The sequence below is a fragment of the Lonchura striata genome, chromosome 1, assembly GCF_050655825.1.
Source record: "Lonchura striata isolate lonStrDom1 chromosome 1, ASM5065582v1, whole genome shotgun sequence".
Taxonomy (NCBI): domain Eukaryota; kingdom Metazoa; phylum Chordata; class Aves; order Passeriformes; family Estrildidae; genus Lonchura; species Lonchura striata.
The window spans coordinates 65,253,321-65,266,667 of NC_140703.1; the positions used below are offsets into that span (position 1 = coordinate 65,253,321).

The 13,347-nt window shown below is 36.6% G+C and overlaps 1 protein-coding gene across 5 annotated transcripts; it reads right to left on the minus strand.

Annotated features, from left to right (window-relative positions):
* Positions 1 to 446: 446 nt before the first annotated feature.
* Positions 447 to 13,280, minus strand: NEK3 (NIMA related kinase 3). Of its 5 annotated transcripts, none has more exons than XM_085578445.1 (16): positions 13,247 to 13,280; positions 11,845 to 12,030; positions 10,930 to 11,023; positions 10,606 to 10,703; positions 9,490 to 9,573; positions 8,829 to 8,896; positions 8,624 to 8,710; positions 7,553 to 7,607; positions 5,779 to 5,979; positions 5,361 to 5,430; positions 4,708 to 4,754; positions 3,688 to 3,787; positions 3,133 to 3,255; positions 1,973 to 2,107; positions 1,206 to 1,332; positions 447 to 613 (listed from the first exon to the last, which is right to left on the minus strand). In XM_085578445.1, the coding sequence occupies exons 3-16, from the start codon at positions 10,970 to 10,972 to the stop codon at positions 547 to 549; spliced, it is 1,305 nt and encodes a 434-aa protein (XP_085434571.1). In that variant the 5' UTR covers positions 10,973 to 11,023; positions 11,845 to 12,030; positions 13,247 to 13,280; the 3' UTR covers positions 447 to 546. The 5 variants fall into 5 exon arrangements, with proteins under 5 accessions (XP_085434571.1, XP_021382275.3, XP_085434565.1 ...); XM_021526600.4 differs by having other exon boundaries at positions 11,814 to 12,030; XM_085578439.1 differs by having other exon boundaries at positions 11,814 to 12,030; positions 12,959 to 13,280.
* Between the last annotated feature and the right edge of the window lie 67 nt (positions 13,281 to 13,347).

Here is a 13,347-nt window from a genome sequence, read left to right on the forward strand (position 1 = left end):
CATTACTCTGCTCTGATTTGATTGGTAATAAATAAATTTCCTCAAGTCAAATCTGTTTTGCCTGTGACAGTAATTGGTGAGTGATCCCTCTGTGTACTTATCTGTGTACCTTTCATTAAATTTTCTTTCCCCTGCCCAGCTGAGGAGGGGAGTGACAGAGAGGCTTTGGTGGCACTAGCTACCCAGCATCAACCCCCCCACCACAATGTGGCATTTCATTATGTACATTTACACCTTCTCAGAGTGCTACACCATCTCCTTGAAATATGACAAGAGGACAATTTGAACAATGCTATCATTTGACTGAACATTTCTGCAAAGCTATTACCAATTCCAAACATATTTAATACATGGACTTGTTTAGCTAGCTGCAAGTGTTCTTTCTAAAAAAGTTTACTGTGCATTTTCCATCCTCACTTTGTGATACAGAAAACATTCCCACTCAGTTTTTTTTTTTACTGAAAATATTTAATGAATAACCAGTTATTAATAACAACTTGGATACCAGCACACCTAACTTCACTCATTGCAGGTAAATTCAGGTTTTCAGTCACTCTGTTTTAATACCATTTGCAGTTCTGACACCCAGTCTGGGTCATCTTCCTCAAAGTCCCTAAAAATACATTTCAGAAAATGTTATTTTGAGAAGCAAAATACAACTTTATAAATCTTTAATTGCTTCCCCCCCCCAAAAAAAAATTACCCTGTAATTAGAATAAATTATGTTAAAAATATCAGCACAAGAGACTTACTTCCTGCCCCACTGTGATTAAAGAACCAATATGGGTTCTTTATGATTCTCTATGGAATTTACAAAAGTAAGTTTCATCAAAAGCAAAGACAAATTAATATATTAAGAGACTGCAAATGTGTTGGTAATTGACAGCCTGCAGCTGAACTGCAGCAATACAGGCCTATGTAGTCATCTCTAGATGCCCCAAAAATAAACAGTGACACAAACTGAGATTCTGAGAATCTGAGAACCACCCCCAAAACATACACACATCCAAAAATCACAGCATTTTTGTTCATACATTGTAAGATATCAAATGCTACTAAATTTCAATTTCATTATATAAGAGAGGGGTGAATTTAGATGCTGAGAAAAATACTGTTTGGTTTTTTTTTCAGGGGAATGTTGTTATGGAAAAATCTCTTTGAGGAACCAAAGAAAACATAAATGCAAGGACATCGCTTGTACTTACGTGTCATCTTCATCAGATCTAGGTTCAAGTCTCTCAGAATGTATGACAACAGCTTCATTCTCACCATCCACTTCATCAGATGCTTTGCATTCATCAGAAAGTGGACCTTTTAATATGTTTTCAGAAGCTTTGAAAATATAAAAATTAAAATGTCATCAAAATATTTTAATTTTTAAAGTAAAACTATTAAGAGTATAAATATAAAATAGTCTAATTCATCCCCAGTTTGTAGCAGATTCCAGGATAAGTTGTTACCTGTTTTAGGTGGGAAGATAAACTAGTAAGGCAACTGAAATGCAAAGCAAGTATTTGTGACTGTGGCTGTGCACATCTGTAGACTCTCTTCAGCTGACCATCCTGCCCTCAAATGGGGGCACCACTGCCTTATAGAGGGGGGATTTAGCTGATGGGGTTACAGTGCATTTCCTGCATCTCCCTAACACACACGCCACACAGCTCAGTGGGAGGGAGCACATAGCAGGTGTCTGTGTTTTGTCACGACCTCATTCAGCTGTTGAGCTGCAAGTGAAAGTCCATCACAAAGAGCTGTAGTGGAGATGTACAATCACTCATGAATTCCAAACTTGGCTTTTTAAAGTCCACGTTTCATTTGGTAAACTTAAAAAAACCCAAAATCTAGCCTGTTGTGATATGAGCTCAGGTGTGTGATCTATATACAGAGGAGCTTTGTATGAAAAAAAAAGAAGAAAAAGCCTTTATTAACAAACCTGTTTGCAAAAATGTTTGCCCACAAAATGGGGATTTACCTGGTGTATAAATTGTGTATGTTTTAAATGCTAAGCTGATATCTGCATTGCAGAGCATGTCCATCAGGGTCTGAGGAGGTTCCTTGTTCCACTGCTTCCGTGGCCTATTTTCACTGTAGTTTATAACACCACCACCTGGATATAAAATCATTAATGAATTTACATAATTTACAGAAAATTGCATTAGCAGTGTGGATTACATTCAAGGTCACATTCAAGAGACACATGAGAAACAGGAAGAAATCGGAAGAAAATAGTCTAGCTAACTCCATCTGTCACACCACTGTCCTCTTAACAAAATAAGGAAACAGTGGAATCTCCTTGTGGCCAGGGAGCCCATAGGAACTTGTTGAGGGATGAGGAAGCAGAGTCTCAGCAAGCTTATCTGAGGCTCTGCAACTCTCAAAATGAAGCCTGACACTGTTGCCGTGCCTTTTAATAGCAAAACACTTAAACACATGCATTCCTCTGTGCACTCCCCTTGCCCTGTGCATAACTATCACATAACATTCCCACTGCAGCTTGGGAATTTTCTGACTACTAATATCTTGATTATTTATTTCCACAGCATTTATTCATATTTACCTAGAACACATCTCCAGAATCACATTAAATAATTATAACAATTGCATCAGTGAGGGGCATTTAAAAATTGAAACTTTTCTCAAGTTTAAGTGTTTTAATCAAAAGAAAGAAAAGTCTCTGCCTCACATCTGAGGTACATCAGTGATAGTTCTTGTCATTGGCCTTAACCTGTATGTTAAATCACAACAAAAGTAGAGGTGTAGAAGTTTTATGCTCCAATAGTATGCTGCACTTGAAAGACAGATGGCTGCATTCTGCACCAAATTAATTCCTCACTGCTACCTCCACAAATGATGTATTAAAAAGAGGACCGTAGGATAATTCCTTAGTGATGATTATAATTTTAGGGTTGCTAATGTTATCTGTTGGTTTCATCACTCTTTACAATCTTCCTGTTACACAAAAACACAAAGAAATTCTCTTCAGCACAGTGAACTTTTTGATGATTTGTTAATGAAACATTTTTAAATTATTTTAACATAATTTTAAACATGCTGTGTGAAATTTTGGCTTTTAAAATCTGTAAAGAATCACTGACATTACTTGAATTAAAGGCACATTTAATTAAATCTTACTTTCAGTCTCTTCAGGTGTAAAACTGGAAGAAAGCAAGGATGCATTTTCCAGGACATCCAGCACAGTATGGGATATCCTCTTTTCCCACTGCCTCCTGTGGGCGTGTGACAGATCAGTACTTCCTGGCAGGACAGCAGAAGCTGATATTACAATTGTAACAAAAAAAACCCACAATAACCAGCATCTAACTTGATTCCATGTCCAGAATGCCCTGTCCAAGCAAAGTAGTACTAAGAATCACTTAACTAGCAGTGATGTTTGATTCTATGGGTTCAAATCTCAACTAGAAGGTGTTCTCCATACATTTATTCTATTCCAAATGTTTTCAAAGTAGTTTTTTATTACTTCGACAGGAGAATTTTTACTTTTCTTTTTTAATCTCAGATAAGCAGTATGAATCAATGTACTAGCAGAAGGAACTGATGGTGGCATGGTTTTCTTGTCTTGAGTTACCTAAGACTAGTTTGAGCCACCTATTTAAATGGCTGTATCACTGACATGTAGATACCAGTATACAGAAGGAAATGCATCAGCCTTAAAACTGTAAAACTTACCTTCTTGACAAGATTTCCTTTGTTCCCTTGTGCCTTCACTCAAACACTCAGCATATTTCCTTTCTAAGGGGCTCTGATTGCTACTTTCATCTTTCCTTCGCTTTAAAAGAGTAACGACTGTATTAATTATTATCCTTGTTTCAAGGAAGACAAAGCAGTCATATTAACATGGCATTAGTTATTTCAGTTTTGCTATAAAATACCTGGCTCAAAGATTGGAAGGTTTGAAAACTAAACCACTAACATTGTGAAGCCAACTGCAATTGCACACTACCTGTTATTGCACTGTATTTCACACTGACTGCCCAAGACAGACAACCTCAGATTCTGAAGCTAAGCACATGGGTAGTTATTTGATGTCAATTGTCATTTGGGGTTATTTTACATTTAAAAACACAAACAATATAAATTATTTACATTCCTAAGCAAAACAAGACACACCAAAATATTAAACTTCTCAGACTGACAGGTCTATGAAAAGAAAATAAAATAAGCCCCGGGGTAACATGCTTTTTAAAAATATACAGAATATGGCTGAGTCAGGCTATGGTAATGTACCTATAGGGGACATCTTGGCCACCTGTGACTTAATTCTTCTCTCCTGAAATCTCTTATGTGCCCTAAAACCTGGTGAGAACTATGTCCAGACTAGACTGTTTCCACAGCAGCCAGTTCTGAATGTGTCCCAAAAGCAAAGAAAATGGATAATCCTTTGCAGTATTAAAAAAATATAAATTAGAAAGACAACAGAAGTTTTTTTTTGTCTGGGTTTTGTTTTGAAAGGGTTATAAAATAACCAATTTTGGAACTCAACTAAACATGGGAAGAATCAAATAGTAAGCATGGTGGGAAACACAGGAAAACTGCAATTTGAACAGTAATAGACTGATTCATGGTTTAGCATAGGAATAATCTTCTGTAAAAACTTTTCTCTAATACAGAATCTTCTAAATTACTAAATTTTAGTAATTTAGAAGATTCTGTATTATAGAAAAGTTTTATTTATATTTGAATACTTACCCTATTTTCTGTCTTATTGTTTGAACTTCCACCAGCCATGACATGACCTGACACATTAACAAACAAGAGTTAATGCAAGAGTTAACACCTTTAGCAAACATTTATAGTAAAGTGGTATTCCAGAGGTGTAACAGCAATGCTTCTGAACCAAGGAATGACAATTATGTGACACCTTCTTCACACTTCTGACAATACAGTTCATTCTCAACAGAGTCCTGCTACTATTCCATTCCAAATGGGCACTAACCGTGTTGTAGCTAAATTTCTGCAGAAGAAAAAAGTCCAACATTCTCTCTCTAAAAATCAAATAATGAACATAACTTGCTTCACCATATTCTGGGAAAGAAAGAACTATCATATTTAAAATACATGCCACTGTTAAAAGGTTTTTTTAAGCTGATTCTAAAACTGAAAAGTTTATTTCTAGAACAAGTCTTAAGACTTACAATAAATATATTGCAGCTTTGCACTCCACTTATGGTGAAATATAATTTACACCCTCCAAGCATTTTTCCATTTGAGTAATATTAGATTCTGAAATAATCAAAAGTAGATTTGGACATATAATGCTAATGTTTCATAGCTGTATTTAAGATCTTATATTTCTTAATAATTTTTTTTTCCTTACATCAACAAAATTGTTACTGACTTACTCTTTTGTCTTGCTGCATTGCCTTCAGGTTTCTTGGTTTCCTTTAATACCTGCTCAAACTCATTTGCAATCTGCAATGTGTATGAAGAGATGCAAGTATTGTTTTAAACTTCTTCAAATTATTGTATATACTATTTGTTAAAAATAGTATATGCAATATACTATATTATACAAGTGTACTGTTCCAGCTAACAATATCTAATTTTTTTAGCATCAGGTCAATATATACTTTAATTTTCAAAAGGACACTTATAAAAACTTAGGTTTTCTGATAAGTTTACAACTGTATGAATTTTAGAGTAGGACCTACACAACATTATATTTTATAGTTTTACACTAACAAACTACAAATGAAAAGGATTTAGTATCCAAAATGTAGATAGCATTGCTTAAATCTAGAGACAAAGAATACACCATACCTCAGAAGGCAAACAATTTTTCACACGTTTGGTTAGGCAACTTCTTGCAAGAATAGTATTGGCTGATGGACGATTCTGGGGATTTCTCTTAAACATCTGTTTTATTAAGTAATGAAGCTCATAAGAATAGTGAGATGGAAGTGGATCATAGGACCCTTTGCATATCTTAAGGATGAGTTGTTTCCAGCTGTTGGCTTGAAACTGCATTAAAAATAAATTAATATTAGAGCACAGAGTTCAAGCATAAGGTGAGAAGTAGCTGACATAATTACATAATTTAACTTCTACAAGTGAAAAGCAGATAGGAATTACTCCTATAAATTTATGATTTTCATTTATACACAAATCAAATTCATCAGTTCATATACTTGAGATCAGACTCAAACTGCAAGAGTGAAACAATAAGCTTGAAAATATGAAGACTTTGATTAAAAAAAAATCATCAAAAATAGCCTGTAAAGATACAAACACCCTCTTGCAAATCTAATGTCTGAGAACTTCTAGCTCCCATGCAGGAAGTTTCTTTGATGACACCCCACTGGCTTGGCTGCAGGGTGCCAAGCACCCATGGAGTGTCATGTTTTTGTATCAACTCTGATAGATTATGCAAGAACATACATGACCATCACATCAAACCAGACACATAACATTTCAACACTGCTAATAAGAATACTCCCCTCCTTGGAACCCCAGCTCTGAGCTCTACCTCAATAGCTATGACACTGCCAAAGACTTGCCAGAGATCTACTTAGGCTAACACATCCCTATGCACAGGCTCCCTTATCACCCAGTCACATCAGTGTAAGCTTCTACACTCTCGCACAGTGAGCACTTGCAGCTGTGGAGAACCTTTTGTTGATACACAGGATGGATGTGAACAATGCTCTCAAGCATATGTGTCATTGTTGGGCCTGTCCTTTGCAGGGTCAGGAGCTGGGACTTTGGTGATACTTGTGGGTCCTTTCCAACTCAGAATATTCTGTGATTTTCTAATTTCAAGATACAGTATTAGCTCAATGAAAGGAAACAGCTGCTTATAAAAAGCTAAAACAAAATGACTCTAAGTTAGGTTCTCATTTTCCTGCAAAACAAACATATCCTAACAAGGGCTGTCATTTTACCTACATGTCTGTACAGAGAAGCCAGAGGATGTTAATACATAAGAAACACAGCAACAACACTGTAAAATACAGTGTCCCAGAAATGACAGAAAGACAGAATCATTCATCAAGGTCCACGCTGTTCCAACAGGAGAATGGTGCTTGGACAGTGATTTGTTTGATTTGAAGAATAAACAAAGGTGTATCTCTGATGCAAGTGACAAAAATGCTTATTGCTTACTACATTTTTCTATGCTTGCACACAATATATTTTCATTAGCAAAGATTTTGAGTGTCTTTGTCACTATGTCCTGTGTCTGGATGCTGTAAAATGCAATGTTTTTGCAACTGCAGGTATCTGCAATCAGCCTGGCAGCTGCCGGACTCAATACGCCCAGATCACATCACTGATATTGATGAAAATTAACCAATTTAAAAAAATCAATTGTTTTCTAACAAATTTGAAAATAGAGTCTTCTACAGAAGGGTCCAGTAGGTCCTAAGAACTGCTCAAACAGAAGCATATAGTGGAGGAGGCATAGGAAGGGTGGAGCAATACTTCCCTCTTTTGGAAGCAGCAGCAAGCACTTCAGTCAATTCTATTGCACAGCTAACTGCTAATTAAGTTTCAAGGAATTCCAACACTTTTCTCATGGCAATAAAGCTGTACTTACCGGGTGTTTTAGAGTGCACAGCTCATACAGAATACACCCCAGAGACCATATATCACTGTAGATATAGAGAGAGATGAAAAATTTTGAGCCAGAAATTACAATTTAACATCTTGCTTAAAAGCATGAGATTTAATCTGTGTACATAACTGAGCTGAATAAGCTAAGAATAAATGTATGTAACCATAAAAGACAATATAATTATGTGTTTAACCTCTCCTGTGGGAATGTTCTTGCTTATTTTATCCTACCCTAATGTAAAAAAAGATGACTGTCATACGGTTGTAGTTGGCCTTTTATTCCTAGGATGTCTCTTAATAAATTTGCTCCAACAATATTTATCCTTCTGTACTTGAAAGCCTTTGTATTCTATGTCCCTTAACATCAAATGGCAGCCACATAATCCTGAGAGCTGGAATTTTGGCCCTGCCAAAAAGAATTCTCCTACTAAGAAAAAACCCCATCATTTTCCACCAAAAGTGAGTACTGCCATTTGCACAAGAAGCAACAGAAGCCTCTCCTGCAAGAAGAGCAGGAAACAACTTGACCTGTAGAAGGTTTCTTACTTACCCTGGAAAATCAATTACAGTTCCTGCATAAGGACTAGAATAACTGGACAATGTAAATCTAAGTAATCCATTCTGTGCCATTATCCTTACATTATCAGGACTGGCATGAAGAAGTTAAAAGATCATCCACCAACCATCATCCAAACAACTATCCCTCAAAAAAATAAGACCAGCAAAAATTTGCAAACACAAACCTATGTTTGTAGATATATACACCCTTACAAGCATATACACAAGTATGTATGTATTTACCAAACAATAAGAAGTCTGCACACTGTTTTTCAGACTTCTAGGACTGAAGATACTGTGCTCTCAGTTATCTACGAAAAGAGGAATTTATGCACTATAATTTTAAAATAAATGTAATTACCTCTTTGTAAATTTTCTGCAGCTCAGTATCTTCTCTGAAAGAAATATGGATAAGCCACATAGCTAGACTGAGATAGCAATAAAAAACCCCATTCATCAGTATGGCATTATTTGTGACCACTGAAAACACGAGTACCTTTTGTTGTTGTATGGCAGACTTTCCCATATTTCTGGAGGTACATAATAAGGAGTTCCCACATAGGTGCAAGCATATGACATTGGACTATGAAACAACAAAAAAGAAATGCCAGGTGAAAAGTAATGATTTATGAACTCTGTACTGTTTGTCAATGGTAAAATAAAATTTGACACTGCTGAGATCAGTTCGGATGTCCACATACTGTGCAAGAAGGCGTGCAGATCCAAAATCTCCTAACTTGACTTTTCCACTTTGAGTGAGGAAGACATTCTGCATTTCAAGAGCAAAGATTAACATATTTAAATATTTTTCAATTAATCATTTCTGCAGTTTGGATATACAGAAAACACAGCAATAACCACTTCTGATATTTTGTCTTTGTATTTCCTAATACTTCTACCAAAACAGAAAGACTTGTGGGGCTAAGGTCCCAGCATCAGTAGAGGAAGAATCAGAAATTAGACTTGTCTTGATCTCTATGCTATACTCAAAGCATGGCTCCTGAAATTCTTCTGAAATTCCCTCTTTCTGATAAGGAAGAGAATAAAAAAAATTGTGAGGGAAGATACTTGCAAACTGCATAATCTATACACTTTTCTTATAGTTTTGTGGTTCTTTAAAGTTATATGCAGCATCACAAGCAATTAGTGCTACATGTGGATATCAAGGATATAGCCATACTTAGATGATGTTTACACCCACAGTATTACATCACCCCATGCACTCAATTTAATTTACATTATATATTCTTAGGCCTAAATAAAAACCACAGAACTTCGCAGTCACGGGAAATTACGAGAAAGAGGGTTTAACTTTTGCATGCAGGAGAGTTTATCAATGGCAACAAAACTTGCTCTGTTCACCTTGGATTTTATATCCCTGTGCAGCACACGTTTATCATGGATGTGCTTCACAGCCAGGCACATCTGCACAAACCAGTGAAGGATCTGAAAAAGAGTAGCTAAGAGTTATAACAGCTCAATGATCAATATAATGAATACTTTACTAATAGATTGAAAAAATAGGAAAACAAAAGCATATTCAGAACACTTGGGCATTAAAAGTAACTCCAGCATAATAGCCTCCAACCAGCATGAAAGACTAAGTTCTTTAAAAGAGATTATATTTAAACATGGCAGAAGGAATGTTTATTACCTGTGTCCAAAAAGTTCTAATAATACATAGGAATAATGAACCTGGGGAATTGCTACCTGGAGCTTTAGCTGGTGGTCATTTTATAAACAAGTTAACTAAAGTTACACAGTAAATTGACAAATAGGAAAAAAACCCAAAGCAACAAATAACAATTAAAACCAAAACTCACATGGAAATAATGTACTGTTTCTAAAAAGAAATGTGTTCCTTTCTAAGTACAAAAGAAAACTCTTAAAGGTCATAAAAAATCTAAAATTCAATTAGTTGAGGTTCCTGGTCCTTTCACTTTAACAAAGGTGATGTTCCTAACTGGAGCAGGAAGTAGCTTCTATTCATGACAATGTCCCTTTGAACCTACTCCTAAGTAATTTTATAGCTTCTCTGGCTTCCCTGGTAAAAGGAGTTAGCACATGCTGAATGGTTTAAACTAAATGGCTTAACTGCTACATAAAAAATAGGCATTTATTCTCCTGGTTAGCTTTATTTATCTTGCCAGAGTGGTTTGTTCACTTTCCATTTGCAGTATGCTTTAAATTCTGCCTGAATTGTTGTGTAAAATTCCTACTTAATTGCATACAAACTTGACTGTTTTCATACTGTATGAACAATTTTCAGATACAAGTAGCAACTTCTTTGTTTTCTCCTTCCAATTCTTGTCCTAATCTGCTGGAAACTATAAAAGAAGTAATTCTCCAATTCTATCTGTAAATTATTTTGTTTCATCAAGATGTTTGCATATCTCTAATTTGGTTTATGCAGCATGCTTCAATTTACATGGAAAAGGATTTCCAGCTCCCTTGGTTCAAAGCAATGTCTTTTCTTACCGTGTCTTCAGGGAACAAATTTCTTCCTTGGTGTTTAATCTTTTGCATTAGATCTCCATCATCACAATATTCCATCACTATATACAGATGTCCATCAGCTAAATTTTTGGTAATTTAAAAATAATTAGTATTTTCAATAGCAGGATATGTATTGATTTTTTTTACTATACATAATACTTTTTACTAGAAAGCTCCAACAGCATTCTATATGTTGTGTTACAATAAATATGTGTTTTGTTTATAATACATACTATAAACAAAAAATAATCCCTGAGGAATATGCAACTTCAAACAAACAAAGGAATTTAAATTTTTTATTCTTACCTTCAAATGATTCTTTAAAGGCAACAATATTTGGATGTTTCATTTTAGCCAAAAGAACAGCTTCCTTCCTAGAATTCTCAACACCAGATGAAGACTGGAAATATAAACATAGTTACTATAAATTTCACACTAACAAATTTTCACATATAAAGTACCTCACTTTCCAAAGAAAAATATTTTTAAGAATTGTTCTTCAGTTATTTTAAGTCATTTAGAAACTTTAAAAACCCCATCCATTAATCTGTGGTTTATTATTAATTGAAGACTTCTTTGGGTTTTTTGGGCATTTGGTATTTTGTTGTGTATTTTTTTTTATTTGAGAGAATCTTTTCCTAATTCAATTAATGACATTCTCTATTTTAAAAGTGCAAAACTATGCAACAAAGCAGCACACACTGACTTTAAAACAGCTGATAGTCTGCATGAACTCAATATAAAGACATATAAAGAGCTTGGGCCTCAGAAAGCCAGTGCCTCCCATTTTGTGACTTTTAGCTTAGCTGAGTGCAGAGAATGTAACACGAATAGCTAATTACCAGCAGTAATACAACACTAATTTTCTCATTAGATACTGAAGATTAAATTTGCATTTTAGTGAAATCAATGGCAATTGAAGCCACAGGCATCAGTTGAAACAGGGATTTCATTCTTAGCATCTTCATACCTGCTACATTTCCCAAAATCCCAATATGCAACCATGTACTTCACTTAGTACCAACAACATCAGCTCAAGATGTAGTTATACAGGAGCCAAACCACACACCTGTCTAATACACAAAACTCTCAGAAAAACTGTCCAGTGTTTCAAAAATACACCCAGAATTAGGATTTTTTAATTTTATTTTTTTTAAGTGGTGGGTGAGGTGATGTTTGTGTCACCTTACCATTGGAAGCCTAATTTCCTTCATTACATACTTCTGGTCACTGATTCTATGATGAACTAGGAGAGCTCTGCCAAAGGATCCCTCTCCTAGTACTTTCAGCACGTTGTATCCTTCCATTCTTTAAAAATCCAGTTCCAACACTTCTCTTCATTCACAGGATTATCTTCTAAACTTTGTAATGACCTTAACACATTTTAAAATTTTCTCTTAATATAACCTGCATAACAAACAAAAAAACAAGAAAAAGTGACATAACTGGGTACATAACTGTCCAGCATTACCATGACACACTTCCCTGCACTGTTACCTTGATTTTATTGAATGTGAGGCCTCCAGAAAGTAAAACTTGAAACACTATAGTACTATTTCTGCTTTTTTTTACTTTAAAATGCTCAATCACTCCGAAAATGTCAGTTATACACTTATGACTATGCATCTTCTTTTTGTTACCTGCATTCCTGCAGGTAGTTTCATAACACTAAAGAATACTCACAGGCATAATACTATGAACAACAAGCTTAAAGCTTCCGGTGACAATTCTCACCTGAAACAGCATAAGCAAAATCAAACTGGTAAAAGTTACTGTGTAAAGACTTCAAGAACTGGAAGATATAGAATAAAATATTTTAGTTGCAGGGGACCTACAGTGGTCATCTAGTGCAGCTGCCTGACTACTCCAGGGTTGACCAGAAGTTAAACTAGAGTGACAATTGACATCCATGACAATGTTTCTTGAACAGCTTTAGGCATTGACCACCTCCCTAAGAATTCTGTTCCAATGCTCAATAACCCCCTCAGTAAATAGATGCTTCCTACTGTCTAATGTAAACCTTCCCTCCTGCACTTTTGAAATGTTCCCAGTTGTCCTACCATTATATTTAGACTATATAACGGGATCACAGAATCAGTAAGGTTGGAAGAGACTTCTGAGATCATTACATCCAGCCCATGACCCAACAGCATGCCAACTAGCCCACGGCACTGAGTGCCACATCCAGTTAAACACCTGCAGGGATGGTGACTCCACCTCCTCCCCGGGCAGCCCATGCCAGTGTCTAACCACCTCTTCAGTGAAGAAAAGCTTCCTGCTATCGAACCTGCAAGGCCCATGGCACAGTGCGAGGCTGCGTCCTCTCTGCCCATACCGTGCTTAGTCCCAGCCCTCCTGAGAGCTCCCACAGCCGCCGAAACGCGCACACAATCCCAGTTCCTGCTAAAAACGCAGCAGCATCTCTCATGCAGCAGGGGGCTCTCCCCTTTTTCCAAAACCCTGGTGCTTTTAAGTTGGTTATGCATAATGCAAGCATCTATGCACTGCGTGCACACACGGTGGCCTAAGGGGCTGATGAGCTCTTTGCTTCCTCCGGCTCCTTCAGCTGCACAGGAGCGGCCCAAGCCCGCCCCAGGCCCCTCAGGGCGCGCCGGGGACTCACCTGCGGGGCAGGCCCCGGCCCAGGCCGCGCGCTCCGGGGCGGGGAAGCGCTGCTGGCGCCGAGCCCGCCCCACGGCGGGCAGCGGCACTGCCGGCCCGGCG